Raw genomic sequence first — 13,132 nt, forward strand, 5'->3', positions numbered from 1 at the left:
ATTTCCTTATGCAAATAGGATTCGGTCAAGGCTTAACCGACTAAGGGCGCGCAACATATAGTGGCAATCCAAGCCACACTTGGGAAGCCACTCACTTAACACTATTCAATACCGAAAAGGAGTAGGATTCTCTTCTTATATAATTTGAATTTCATACACATTCATTCACGCTATTTTGCTTCTCAATATCTCTATCTCTCTCGTTCCAACGTTGTTTTGCTGTTCTTCTCTCTCTGGAAGTCATGACAGACCTTATGTTAAGGTGGGCTGAACACGAATGGATTGAAGGGAAAGATAAGAATGCCTATGAACTGGCAAAGACGGCGAAATATTTTGACCCATACTTTGAAGGGGTGGACAGATACGTCACTGCGTTATCTATCCACCACGCGGGCGAGTTTGACAAGAACAAGCTTGGTTATACCGACCTCTATGCACTCCTTGGCTTCAAGACTGCTGATCACCCATCAATCACTCATAACTCCATCAAAGAAAGGTATACTGAGTATGCAATGTTGGTTCATCCCAACGAGTTTTCCTCCCCAATGGCGCATGGGGCTCTCAGACTCATGGACAAGGCGTGGGCGGTGCTGGGTAACGAGCAAAGGAGAGAAGACTATGACGTTTGTGTTGGTCTACGTAGACCAAAGCCAAAGAATATTGATAAGCCAGAGTCCACTGCTGAGACCTCAATTGCTGCTGCTACTGCCCAAACTGATGATCAGAGGCCAAAGGTTGGGATGAAAAGATGTGCTCCTCTTACGGCTACGGCTGACGAAAACATGGGTCGGATGGTGCGTCATAGAAGGGTTTAGACTAAGGCCAACTGCGGCCGACGACAACATGGGTTGCTGGGGCGTCCTAGAAGGGTTTAGCCTAAGGCCAACCCTAGTCCATGATTCATTCTTTTAGTTTTCTTGCAAAAGAAACGAGTTTCTTGGTTTCTTGGTTTTAGTTTACTATGAAGAATATATAGGACTTGAGGGGTTTCATTACGTGTCTGAAAGATCTGAATATTTTGTAAATTTCCTTTTGAAATCAATGGAATTGTATAATGTTTCAAGTTTCATTTATGTTTTTCTTATATAGAATAGATTTGCCATGGTTTTAATTGCATCATTAAAGTGCTGCAATTAATATTGAGTTTATTTAGATCATATTCTCCATTATGGAACGGAATAACGGTATAATTTGTCAATGGCCTTGAAATTCAGCTGTACTTTTCTTCAATGTAAAGATGTAGAGATATTGGATTGTGAAAGCACACTTGGTGTGTAAAACACTTGTGAATGTTTAGATCTCTAATTACAAAATAACCAACATAAGCTTATATTCAAACAATGTATGTGCGAAATATGAAATATATGCAATACCCAATTAAACAAACTACTTTAACACATAATTAATCACAAACACACTAGCAAGTGTTATCAAAAAGGAAACCAAAGAACTCGATGAAAAACCTCTCCACCACGCTCTAAACGGTAAAATGATCTACTAAAAAATTAGTTGGGATACATGAATAACAATAGACATTCCAAGCCTAATCTATCTAATGCACCTAACCCCTCCAAGGTTCTTGCTCCAATAGGGTTACGCCTAATCTTATCTTCTCTAGGTTTCCGGATCCCGCAATAAGCTCCATATTGCATCCGCTATCCTTAGCATCTTCCAATGCTTCCCAAGCTCCAAAAACACTCTCAACACTCTAAATGTGTGTGGGTTGTGTTTGGGTATAAATCTCCTCTCAATGGGTATAACAATAAGAAAATGAAGGAGAAGAGACTACAAAGATTTCTCTTTAAGAATGAGTAGCTCTCTTTGTAATAAGGTGGGTGTGTTATAGAAACCTTTTTTAGGGTTTTTCTCTCAATAGTTTCCTCACAATTTCTGTGGGTAATGATGGTATATATAGTATGAGTGATCAGAATATGAAAAGTCACTATTTTTAGTAAAATAGGGGAATTTCGCGGGTCACTTGCGACTAGTGCAAGTCGCGAGTTGACCTCCTTAACAGGCTGTACTGAATTGGACACCTGGCCGTTCACCTTCTTCCATGTGCTTCTCATGTGACCTTTAGCTGTCTTGATCAAATCTTCACCACTTAATACTAAACTTATTACAAATAAATCCCACAAAAATACAAGGAAATAAATTTGTTCAATAACAACACTATTTGTCTTGGAATAAGCTAACACTAATGTTATGAAAAAAACCATAACTTAATCCCCTCATAAATTATTTTCCTTGTTTATCATCGTTTATGGTATCCAACATCCAGCAAAGGATAACAGTCTTGTTTTTCGTTAGTAAAATACGTATCTTGGTTACTTCCAAAGATGAGGTGCATCCTCCAGATCAATGAGAGATTGAGTTTCAATATTTTGGATGTGTCAACATCCAGCAAAGGATAAAGGTCTTGTTTTTCGTTAGTAAAATACATATATTAGTTACTTCCAAAGATGAGGTGCATCCTCCAGATCAATGAGAGATTGAGTTTCAATATTTTGGATGTGCCAAAATGAATATGTTAATCAATCAAATTTGGGCACAGCTTCGATCGGATCAATCCTTGAAAAAGGACCATCCTTCTACTCTTAAATGGGCCATATGTAATGTGAAACACATCAGCCTTAAGATATCAGATATCGCATATCAAAAGATAGGTGGCTTACATTTTAAATCCTAGTGGGCGACAAAAATTACATAAACAATCACAGCAACCATACATTACAATACATTAAACCCTAAGTTCTTTTGTTGACAGCAAAATAATTATGATATCAAAAAATACCCCTCTGGCTTGGGGCATATGCAATCAGCTATACATGGTACATGCAGTTTACATTATGGTACACAGCCTTCTCACTACCCTAAAGTCTGAAAACAACTTTCACAAGTCGGTTCAAAGGCCTGCGGTGCTTGATCTTCTGGAAGATGTATACAATTTACAATATAATATTGTACATCTTTGCTTGGCTGCCTTCTCATTCCCCTTCCCCTTGTACGAAACTCCGTTCAGTTGGTGATCCAGGAACAAATGGAACAAAACCCCGGCCACCAAATACAGGTCGCATGAAGGCATTATCAAACTTACGCCAGTAATAGTGAACTGTGTGTGTAGGGGTGGCCAGGAGTGCACGTATGCTGCCCGGTCGTGGTATATCAAGCTCAGAATCCAGCCCCTCCCCAAGAAGTGGCACAGAGACTGATTTTGGAGTTGATGGATCTGACATCACCATGCTGGTTGTTTGTTTTGAACGAGCCAAGAACCGTATAAGAGGTTTAGTCATCAACCCAAACACCTGACCAGAATTATACATGAAGAGTGATTACCATCATTAAGAAATATTTCCTAGATAAAACCCATTCATATAAAGTAGCTAACATGACTTTTGTAAATAAAACCTAAACTCTAATCAATACAACTGCCACAAAAGCTAAAGGGGAGGGGCTGTTGGTTTTCTGGTTCCCCTCAGGAGCATTATAACTAAGACAACAACATAGAAAAAGAGGACGCGGCCAATGACACTGATTTGAACTAAATGGAGCAATTATATTCTTCGTACACAAGGATAGTTAACACACTTATAAGTTCTTAACCAAAAGATGAAATAAAAGAACAACCAAAATGGCAAGCATCATCATATTCTCTCAAATTTTCTTTTCATTGTAGACCTAGTCAGCTACTTCACAGCAAATTACAAATCCTTGCCATATCAAGAGGTCAAATCACTATATTAACATGAATTCATATATAACCAAACTCTGAGTACATAAACAAGTTTGAAAATCGAGGGGCCAACCAGATACGCACAAAATTAGTGCAGCAGAACAAATGGCTTAAATAATATTTACCGTTAGAGAACCCGTTAAATCCAGTAAGAGCAATTTCATAATCACAAGATAGGCAGAAGATGTTTAGCAAAAAAATAGGGAGGAGATGTCTCACCACTGTGCTGAAGAGAACAACAGTTATGGTGCTGGTGATCAAGATTGCATTCACTCGCAATTGAGTATGCCCTAATCGTGTGAACTGCATTTTGAAAAGTAAATTTTTTACTGAACAATTTCATCTGCACTATCATCTCTCTCTATCTCAAAAGTATGCACTGTTTTACATGAAATTGTAAGCATGTTCTTATTTTACTGAGGATAGTGTAAAGACGAACTGAAATTTCCCACAGTTCATATTATTCTTAACTTTTTTGTGTGACTTCTTATTTAAATTCAAGGTCTTTTGGCCACAAATAAAACAGCATGTCCATATCTTACCTGATTATAAGCGAGTGCCATAGACACAGCACCTCTCATGAGACCAGCCCACCATATTACCACCTACAAAAAGAAAATTGTTGGCATGTCTTGGTAGATCAATAAAGTAGGAAAGGAAGAAAATAATACTGTGACAGAAACAGAACACATACTTGCTTCCTGAGGCTGAGTTTCTCACTTTGATTTTTTTTAAATAGGTTGATTAAGAATGATAGGGGGAAAACAAAAGCTGCTCTTCCAACCATTATCAGAACTATCAGTATTGAACTCACTGCCACTGATGTTCCGGGACTGCAAAAGGAAAAATCAAGCATGCATGCTTTTACATTTTGTTTGAAAAATACATACTATTATTCCTAATAGCTATTATGGTTCAATAAATCAAGAAATCATAATTGCAAGGACTTGCTAGTATTTAGATAGTACCTGTCACTAACAAATCTCCACTTTTCAATGTCCAAGGCATCCATTCCAACATAAAGGAATATAAAAGTCTCAGCAACAAATGACAGGGTTGCAAAAGCATGCCTGCAATAATTTTTAGACAAAACTGAAGTATTAGGTATATGACAAATTGACCTTTCTATACACAGACAAATGGGTTCAAATGGTCAGAATAACTTCTAAGATCACATACTTGGTAGTAACTCTTGAACCTTCAGTTACATTGTGCCAGGTGTAATGGGACATCACAATCCCACAAAAGAACACAGTGAGAATGCCACTTAAATAGAACAACTGCAGAACAGATCAAATATACCAGCGTCTTAGTCATATGACCAATAATTAGCAATCTATCAAATCTACATAGAGCACTTGAAACTTGGAAAGTCAGGGAAGAAAACAAAGAAATGCCATAAAGCTATTAGAAACCTTACTTCAGCCAACATATATGAAAGGTATGCCATGAGCATCATTAGAGCAACTTCTCGATCAGTTGAGTGCCTGAATGTCAGATAAAAAATTATTTTAGTCAAATATTATACATGATTCTAACATACTCCTTACCTACAGCAGTTTTTTTTTTTTTTTGGGAGGGTGGAGGCCGGGAAGGGGGAGGGGAGGGGGATCAGGCTGAAAACTAGGGCACCATTCTACGGATTAGTTATCAGTCACCATAGTCTTTGTCATGAAACAGTTTCAATAAAATTCTTATTTTATGTTTGATTAACTCAACCACTGATCCAACTGACATAGACAAGAAGGCACCTCGTTAGTTTGACCAGTTCCCTTTCAACATAGAAAAGTCAAATGAATGATATAAAGATCAGAAAAGGCATCTTCATACTATGAGACTTGGCCCAGTTTCAGGATTAACAAACAATGAACTACTATTATCAGAATACTAGTAAATGCAGCATGCCAATGAGCTCTAGCTCAACTAGGACATCCTCCCCAACATCAGGAATTCAAGACCCACCATGTGTGTAAGTTACCAATTAAGCATAATTAAATACAAGTAAATGCAGCATGAGATCATTCCAATTCAGACAACATACCTGCCAAAATATAGCTTTTTGATGATGTAAGCACTTAATAGCCCAGTCTGCAAAGGGAAAGAAGTATGTCATACCATAGTAGAATAGCACATTAGCAGAACAGTCTTAGTTACTCACCCATACAAGACTGTGTGTGTGTGTGTGTGAGAGAGAGAGAGAGAGAGAGAGAGAGAGAGTTACCATCGCCCCTAGCAATGTGCTTGTGGCAAACAAATAAAGGAGGTTTCCAGTGAAATGCAAAGCAATACTGGGGTCAATTTTAGTGACGTCAAAGCTCTGGATCGCATTGAAAAGCACCACAGATGTGGCATCATTTACAACACCCTCCCCGAATACAAGACTGTAAAGTAAAGGTGTCTCATCCTGATTAAGCACCTGCACCATTACACGAGAGGGGTTAAGTTTTTAAGAGTCAGTGCCTTCAACTGTTTGAAAAATCTACTACAATGACAACATCTTCCATACCTGCAATGTGCATACAGAATCCGTTGCAGCAAATATTGCACCAATGGCTGAAAGAATAAATGAATATAATAAGGACCAAATAGAGAACAAAGTTCATAGAAACAGAAAGGAATGACAGAGGCAGTACCTAGATAATCCCCTATGTCCAATGAACCAATATCCATTTTTTTGAAGATCTGAATAACACCTGAGAGAAGATTCAGAATTTTACAGTCAGAAAAAGATAATCAAATTTTAAATCACTTAAACTATGTGCTTTTTTGGCTAGGACAAACATACTTTAGCCATATCAAATATGTACTTGCAACAAACAGGGGGGAAGATAAATAAACTTGAAAGAAAAAGAATGTATGTATTTATGCTAAGATACTCATCCATTTTGTCCTAAGCAGCTCACTTAGATAAATTGAACTTTTAAATGTAAATACATCACACTCTTTTCACCCTTTCAAACAAAATGAATTACTGACATAGTGCTTCCATAAACCATCTCTGAATATAAAGACAAAGTGCCTAGACCAAATCAAACACAAAGATTGCAGAATAAACTGTAAGGATATGAGAATTGCACTTCTTACAAAGTGAAATTTGATAATCCAACAATTGAAACACATTCAAATTTATTAATTCCAATAAATAAGCAATGATACTAGTTACCAAGAACCTCCCCAAATGTCCCTAGTTAATTCAACTTAACAAGACTATTTAAAGACAGCTAGACATACATTGTTTCTTCTGCTAATATCTTAGCAGCACATTCTCCAAAATCATAAGGTATTGGAATGTGATTATTTGCAGACTTGTACCTTCTGGGACATTAGTCTTGCAAATATCAATAAAATTGATCAGTGGCTATCTCCCTTGGCAGGGGATTACTGCTTATGTGACATAGAGAGTGAGTCAGAAGCTTCAATGGGGAACAGAAAGACATCAAATGCTAGCATGCAGTTACTCTTCAAGAAAATGTTAGTATGCAGTAGGAAAAGTTTCTAAAATGAATCATTTATTTTCACTTGTTGATTTGAAAGACCATATTAAAGAATTGCAAAATTGCTAGAGGACTGTTAACTAGAGAGCAAGAAATAGAGTGAATGACAGATCATCATAGATGACTGATTTGATTGAGTAAGAAAAGCAGCCTTTGCAGCCACAATCTATCCTACAATAGAAAGGAATAAACAGCATTTTTTGTAACTGATTTCTGCATATAAATGATATATCTTAAAAGAATATAAAAGACAAAAATGAGTGAAATGTATCAGCACCAAAAATCTGGCTGATTGTGCTTGAGACACAGATTTGTGCTGAGTGGGCTTGCCGGTTAGGTTCAAAGCAAGTTATAATTCATTCCAAGTAGATGCTTCCTCCAATAGATTGGTTAATATTGAATACAGGTGCCTCTCTTACCACTGAAAAAGGGGGTTCAGGTGGTGCTTTGAGGAGACCATGATGGCAGCTGCTCATGAATTTGCAGCCACATTTGGGGCTAGAATTGTATGACAGCATGACTTGGAAGTTCAACACTGGTTAGGTTTTAACTGCTCAGAGAAGCATAAGAAGGTACATACTACTGACTCCATGAATGCCAGCCATATTTTGAATGTGATAAGATGCCTAGCCTAAGAAATTGTACAGGAACTATTGGCTCCCTTAGTAATCTTGTAGATTAGCAATGTTGCCATCTATCAGAGAAGTCATAGCTTGGCGGATATACAGCCAATAAATATTACTGTATAGAAAGTAGGATAGACAATTTGTGTTTTATAGAGATTCCAAGAAAGCTTTAGTCATCTTTTTTTTTTTTTTTTTGAGAAAAGAAAGCTTTAGTCATCTATGTGAAGATATTAGTCTATGGGCAAAAAATATAGGTACAATTCCTTAGGTACAATGCATTAGGTTCCCCAGTTAAATTCAAACACATGGTTATCTTGACCAATAAAACACAAATAATGTTATCTTTTCCAAGAATACTTATATCCAATGGAACTATGTATTTAACTTTTTTAGAAGAACTATGTATTAAAATTTAATTGGAGAAACTGATGTATTGCATCAAATTCAAAACTTCTTTTTTTCATCCCTAAACTTTTAAAACATTACACTTTCTGTCCTTCTGTCCACTTTTGTGAATTTTTATCGTACCTGTCTAACTAGGTAGCACTATTTTTAGCATTAGAGAATCTAACAAGATCATTACAGTGAAAAATAGTAATAATAATATGTACACACAAGGTGAAAACATATGTATTTAAATTTGTTTCTGTCCCTAAAGTTTGCATCACATCCAAAAGTTCTTTTAATACCTAAACTATTAAAACATTAGACTTTCTCTCCTTTCGTCCACTTTTGTTAACTTTTATCCTACCTTTCTAACTATGCATCACTATTTTTAGCAGTACAGAATCTCACATATCTAACATGATCATTACATTAATAAATAAATAAAAAAGCACACACATGAGGTGAAAACATATGTATTTAAGTTTGCTTATGTCCCTAAAGTTTGAATCAAATTCAAAAGTTCATTTTTAATCCATAAACTATTAAAATGTTACACTTTCTGTCCTTTCGTCCACTTTTATCCTACATTTCTAACTAGGTAGGATTAGAGAATCTGACATGTCTAAAATGATTATTACATTTTTTTTTTTTAAATAGTACATGCATGAGGTGGAAACATATGTATTTAAATTTGTTTGTGCCTAAAGTTTGAATCAAATTCAAAAGTTCTTTTTTCATCCGTAAACTAATAATACGTTACGCTTTCTGTCCTTTGGTCCACTTTTATCCTATCTTTCTAACTAGTTAGCACTATTTTTAGCATTAGAGAATCTGACATTCTAACATGATCATTAATTTTTTTCTTTTAGAAAAAAAAAAATAAAAATAAAAACACCCATGAGGTGAACAATTGGCATGAAACCATTGGTCACATGCACGACATAAATGATTTAAAGTTTAGGAACAAAAGAGAAATTTTTTCAATAGTGCAGTGGTGAAAAAAGATTTTTAAAGTTTTAAGGACAAAAAGTGCAAGGCTTTCAATAGTTTAGGGATGAAAAATGAACTTCATGCAAACTTTAAGGTCGAAAAAAATGTTTAGCTATATATACATTCTTCTAACTTCTCATCACTGTATCAATGTCTCTTCTAATAAGATGATGGAACCAAGAAAGTCAACAATTTGAAGAACCCAGACCTCTATAATTACCTCCCTGTGCATGCAACTCTCAGGCAGAAGGCTCAAAACCATCTGTCCCAGGCCCTACAAGGTAACATCTTACAGTTATCAGAAAACTTTACTCTGTTGTATCCAGCACCACAATAGGAACTATTTGTTCAGTCATAAGGGTCTAGGAATCAATGGGTGACCTATAGGTTACCACCAGTCTAGCTTCAGAAGCATTGCTGAAAAGCATGACATAAAATTAAAAATATTGATAATAAGTCCACATAATTTAGATGTTATCGTCCTTACAAACATCTAATGCAGCAACCAAATCATTTGAGATATGCCACCGTATCCACAAAATCATCTGATTATTATTTAAGATTCTATTACCAATATGCATACATATGGAAAAGATTATTAATCAAATTATTGTCAAAGGTAAGTAATCCAAAAATAGTAACGTAGAATGACATAACAATACATATCAAACAATTTATTTGGAGATAAAACCATTGCCAACACATGAGAGTGCTGTCGAACAGAAAAAGGATGCAGTTTAGCAAACTTGACACATACCTTCTCTTGCCTCTATACTACTAGAAGGAAAAAATTTAAGTAATAAAAAAACACAAATATAATGTTGCTAGATGTACCTAATGATATGATGCCACAGGATATTAATGTACCAACAGCACCAAAGAGAATGATAGTCATAAAGTTTTCAAAAAATCGCTTCTTTTTCACCTGAAACCTGGTAAAAATAACAGAGATCAAGATCATATATCAGAAAGGCTGGAAAAAATATATTAAAAGAATCCATCATTAATATGAGATTAATGGAAGTCATGTGAAGATATAAATTTCAACCATAACACACACACACGCACATATGGCACTTAGCTTAATGAAAACATATTGCAACTATGCGTTATTTTCTTATCCTGTTGGGTCAACAAATCGATTGTTTTAGAATCTTTATTCATCAGATAAGAACAGAATGGAGAAAAAGAAGGAATTTGTGTGAGCAGGTCAGAAACAATGAGATTGGTAAAGTTAACTGGAACTCATACAGCTCCGAATGATTGGTAAACAGAAACTGTCTGCATGATCCTAAAATCCTAGACTTCTTGAGTTTCTATCATTGCTCAGCCAACATATTTCCTTGTCTATAAATCTTAATTTGATGAAGTTGCCTAATTCAATACCACAAGAATCAATATGTACTGAGAACTAGTTTCAGATAATGGACATATCGAAGCTGGAACCTGTTAGACATTACATCCTTCTTAATAATCAGTTAAGCATTTGTGTCTAAAATAACTTCTAATTATCAAAAATATCCAATATTCTGATTCTTGTTTCTAACCTTTTATAAAAAAAATAAATAAATAAATAAAAAATCTGACATTCCTTTCTACTTTCTACAAAGCATATTCCTCAATTAGATCATTTCCCACAGTGAAATTTAATTGACATCATCCATGATCTTATCTTCTACTTATAATAAGTCTTTCACTTCAATGTATTTTGGAAAATCAAACTTGATGAGTCAAGTTAAGAGAACCTGACTCACAGTCTCAAACTAAGGCAGTGAAAATGCTGAAACAAGTTTTTTGGGTTCCCGAATGCCATAGCACCCAAAGATAAGCAAGCTTGAAAGTCACTTGAGTTCTTTCAGAGAAAAAAAATGGCAACTGTAAATGAAATAATTAGCAATATAAGCTACCCACCACAATTTCAAAGGCAACCATAGTCAAACACACTTGTAATCTACAATTTCCCCCCCCCTCAAATCACTCGAAAGCAACAATTGATGCATAAGAAAAAGCATATCACTCATATTAAACAACAAATTAAGATGCAAGCATTGAATATAAATTAAGAGACTAAAATTTTACCCAGCATTGAATATGATAGGCGGCAGAAGGTATATGAAGAAAAGATCTTCACTAAACACTAAAAGATGCGAGCTTTTCCCCCCGCTCACGAGCAAAATAACAATTCCAGTACACACACCCTGCAACCAATACAACATAAAACAAAAAAAACAAAAAATCAGATTAAACACTTGCATAACTAACTCTACCAATGCCTAAACTAACATTATAACTAACTCAAAAGCCAATATCTCTATAAAACTCACAATAAAAAGGGCAGTGATCGACTCGTTAACCCAACGATTCTCCTCTAGAAGATGGCCGATCACAATACACGCGCAGAGGAGCGCCACGAAGAGGTTCATGGAGACCACAGAGGCGTGATCAGACGTAGATAGAGATTGCAACTTTGACACAGCATAGCTCAATTCGATCCCCATTGTTTGTTCCACCAATTTAGTACACAATCAATCTAAGTTATATTATATATATATATATATATACTTAATTTCAATTATAGAAGATTTTGATTTCCTTTAATAGCCAATAATTAATAGTATCTATGTCTCCGAGCTGTCCATATCATCAGAATTTCGGATCTCAGTAATCAAACAAGCTCTGCATTCAAATAAACCAAACAAATTAAGCGAACTTCTTTGTATATTCAGTCTCAGAATTGAAAAATACGAATTGCTTCAACGCGGTAAAAAAAAAAAAAAAAAAAAAAAAAATAAGAAAAGAAATGAAGATTACAACAGTGAATTGTTTGGTTGCTGAGAAAATGTAGGAAACATAGCGATCTCTGCCTAAGTTTAGGTGAAAGCTTTCTACCGTCCAAAAAAACAACAGAAAAATTCAAAAAAAAAAAAAAAAAAACTCCAAAATTGAAAATTCGTTTTCTTTTGCTTCTCTCAGGAACCAAACAACCGCGAAGGATCGTTTCTGTCTAAGTTTAGGTGAAACCTTTCTACTGTCCGAATAAACAAAAACAACAGAAAAAAAATTCAAAAAAAAAAAACTCCAAAATTTATTTTCTTTTGCTTTTCTCAGGAACCAAACAACGGCGAAGAATCGTATCGTTTCGATAACGTAGTTGAGAAAGGTAAAACGCTTACCGAAAGCGCTTGGGAGGTACATGCAGAGAGAAGAGAAGGCAACGAAGCTTTGGAAATCGGTAAACGAAGACAGAGGATTCGAATAACAGAGAAAGAGAGAGAGAGAGCACGCAATCAATCAATCAATCAATCTCTGGTTCGAAATCCTCGCTGAATGCAAGCAAAAGATCTACGGCTCTACTATTTTCGTTTCCACAAAAAATAAGAAAATGCCACAAAATTTTTCAGTATAGCTCCTCGAAGCTCAGGCTCGCCAAAATTTATACGTCTGTGTCTCTCTGTGTGTGTGTTTATATATATAGAGAGAGAGAAAGAGAGAGAGAGAGAGAGAGACACGGAGATTCACGAATCTATTGTAACTGCAAGGCTAGATGATAAGCAAAGTTTCTTAGAGAGAGAGAGAGAGAGGAAATCTCTGGAAAGAGAGATAATTGAAGAAAGTGGTTAGAGAGAGAGAGTGAGAGAATCACGGAACTGGAAGATGAAAAAGCGAATGAGGGGACAGAGATGAAGAGAGAGGCAGTGATATGAAATAGTGGTAATAATTGAATATACTATGATACGGCGATCGTAATCGGAGCCTACGCTGTATCTTTCTTCCTGACCGTTGGATTTGCCAGATGTCATCTTCGTCTCTGTTCCCTGTTCCCTGACCATTACTATTATTTTCGCGCTACACTACGTATGGTACGTAGAAACGTAGAAAAAAAAAATTATATATATATATTA

At 35.7% G+C, this 13,132-nt stretch overlaps 1 protein-coding gene across 1 annotated transcript; it reads right to left on the reverse strand.

Moving 5' to 3' along the window:
• Positions 1-2,613: 2,613 nt before the first annotated feature.
• On the reverse strand, positions 2,614-12,917 carry LOC115979807 (sodium/hydrogen exchanger 2-like). The gene is made up of 15 exons (XM_031101863.1): positions 12,404-12,917; positions 11,555-11,906; positions 11,310-11,428; positions 10,065-10,162; positions 6,367-6,426; positions 6,240-6,286; positions 5,955-6,149; positions 5,775-5,821; positions 5,154-5,220; positions 4,913-5,013; positions 4,702-4,803; positions 4,428-4,566; positions 4,276-4,338; positions 3,953-4,036; positions 2,614-3,305 (listed from the first exon to the last, which is right to left on the reverse strand). The coding sequence occupies exons 2-15, from the start codon at positions 11,726-11,728 to the stop codon at positions 2,988-2,990; spliced, it is 1,614 nt and encodes a 537-aa protein (XP_030957723.1). The 5' UTR covers positions 11,729-11,906; positions 12,404-12,917; the 3' UTR covers positions 2,614-2,987.
• Between the last annotated feature and the right edge of the window lie 215 nt (positions 12,918-13,132).

Source organism: Quercus lobata, chromosome 3 (assembly GCF_001633185.2).
Source record: "Quercus lobata isolate SW786 chromosome 3, ValleyOak3.0 Primary Assembly, whole genome shotgun sequence".
Taxonomy (NCBI): Eukaryota; Viridiplantae; Streptophyta; class Magnoliopsida; order Fagales; family Fagaceae; genus Quercus; species Quercus lobata.

What these genes read in the sequence shown, in the direction of transcription:
- LOC115979807 (XM_031101863.1), bottom strand. Translation starts at nt 11,728, where the DNA reads ATGGGGATCGAATTGAGCTATGCTGTGTCAAAGTTGCAATCTCTATCT. An exon ending in GCACATTGCTAGGGGCGATG is followed by an intron (nt 5,822 to 5,954) that starts GTAACTCTCTCT and finishes TTCCCTTTGCAG; the next exon opens with ACTGGGCTATTAAGTGCTTA. An exon ending in AAAAAGCTATATTTTGGCAG is followed by an intron (nt 5,221 to 5,774) that starts GTATGTTGTCTG and finishes TCTGACATTCAG; the next exon opens with GCACTCAACTGATCGAGAAG.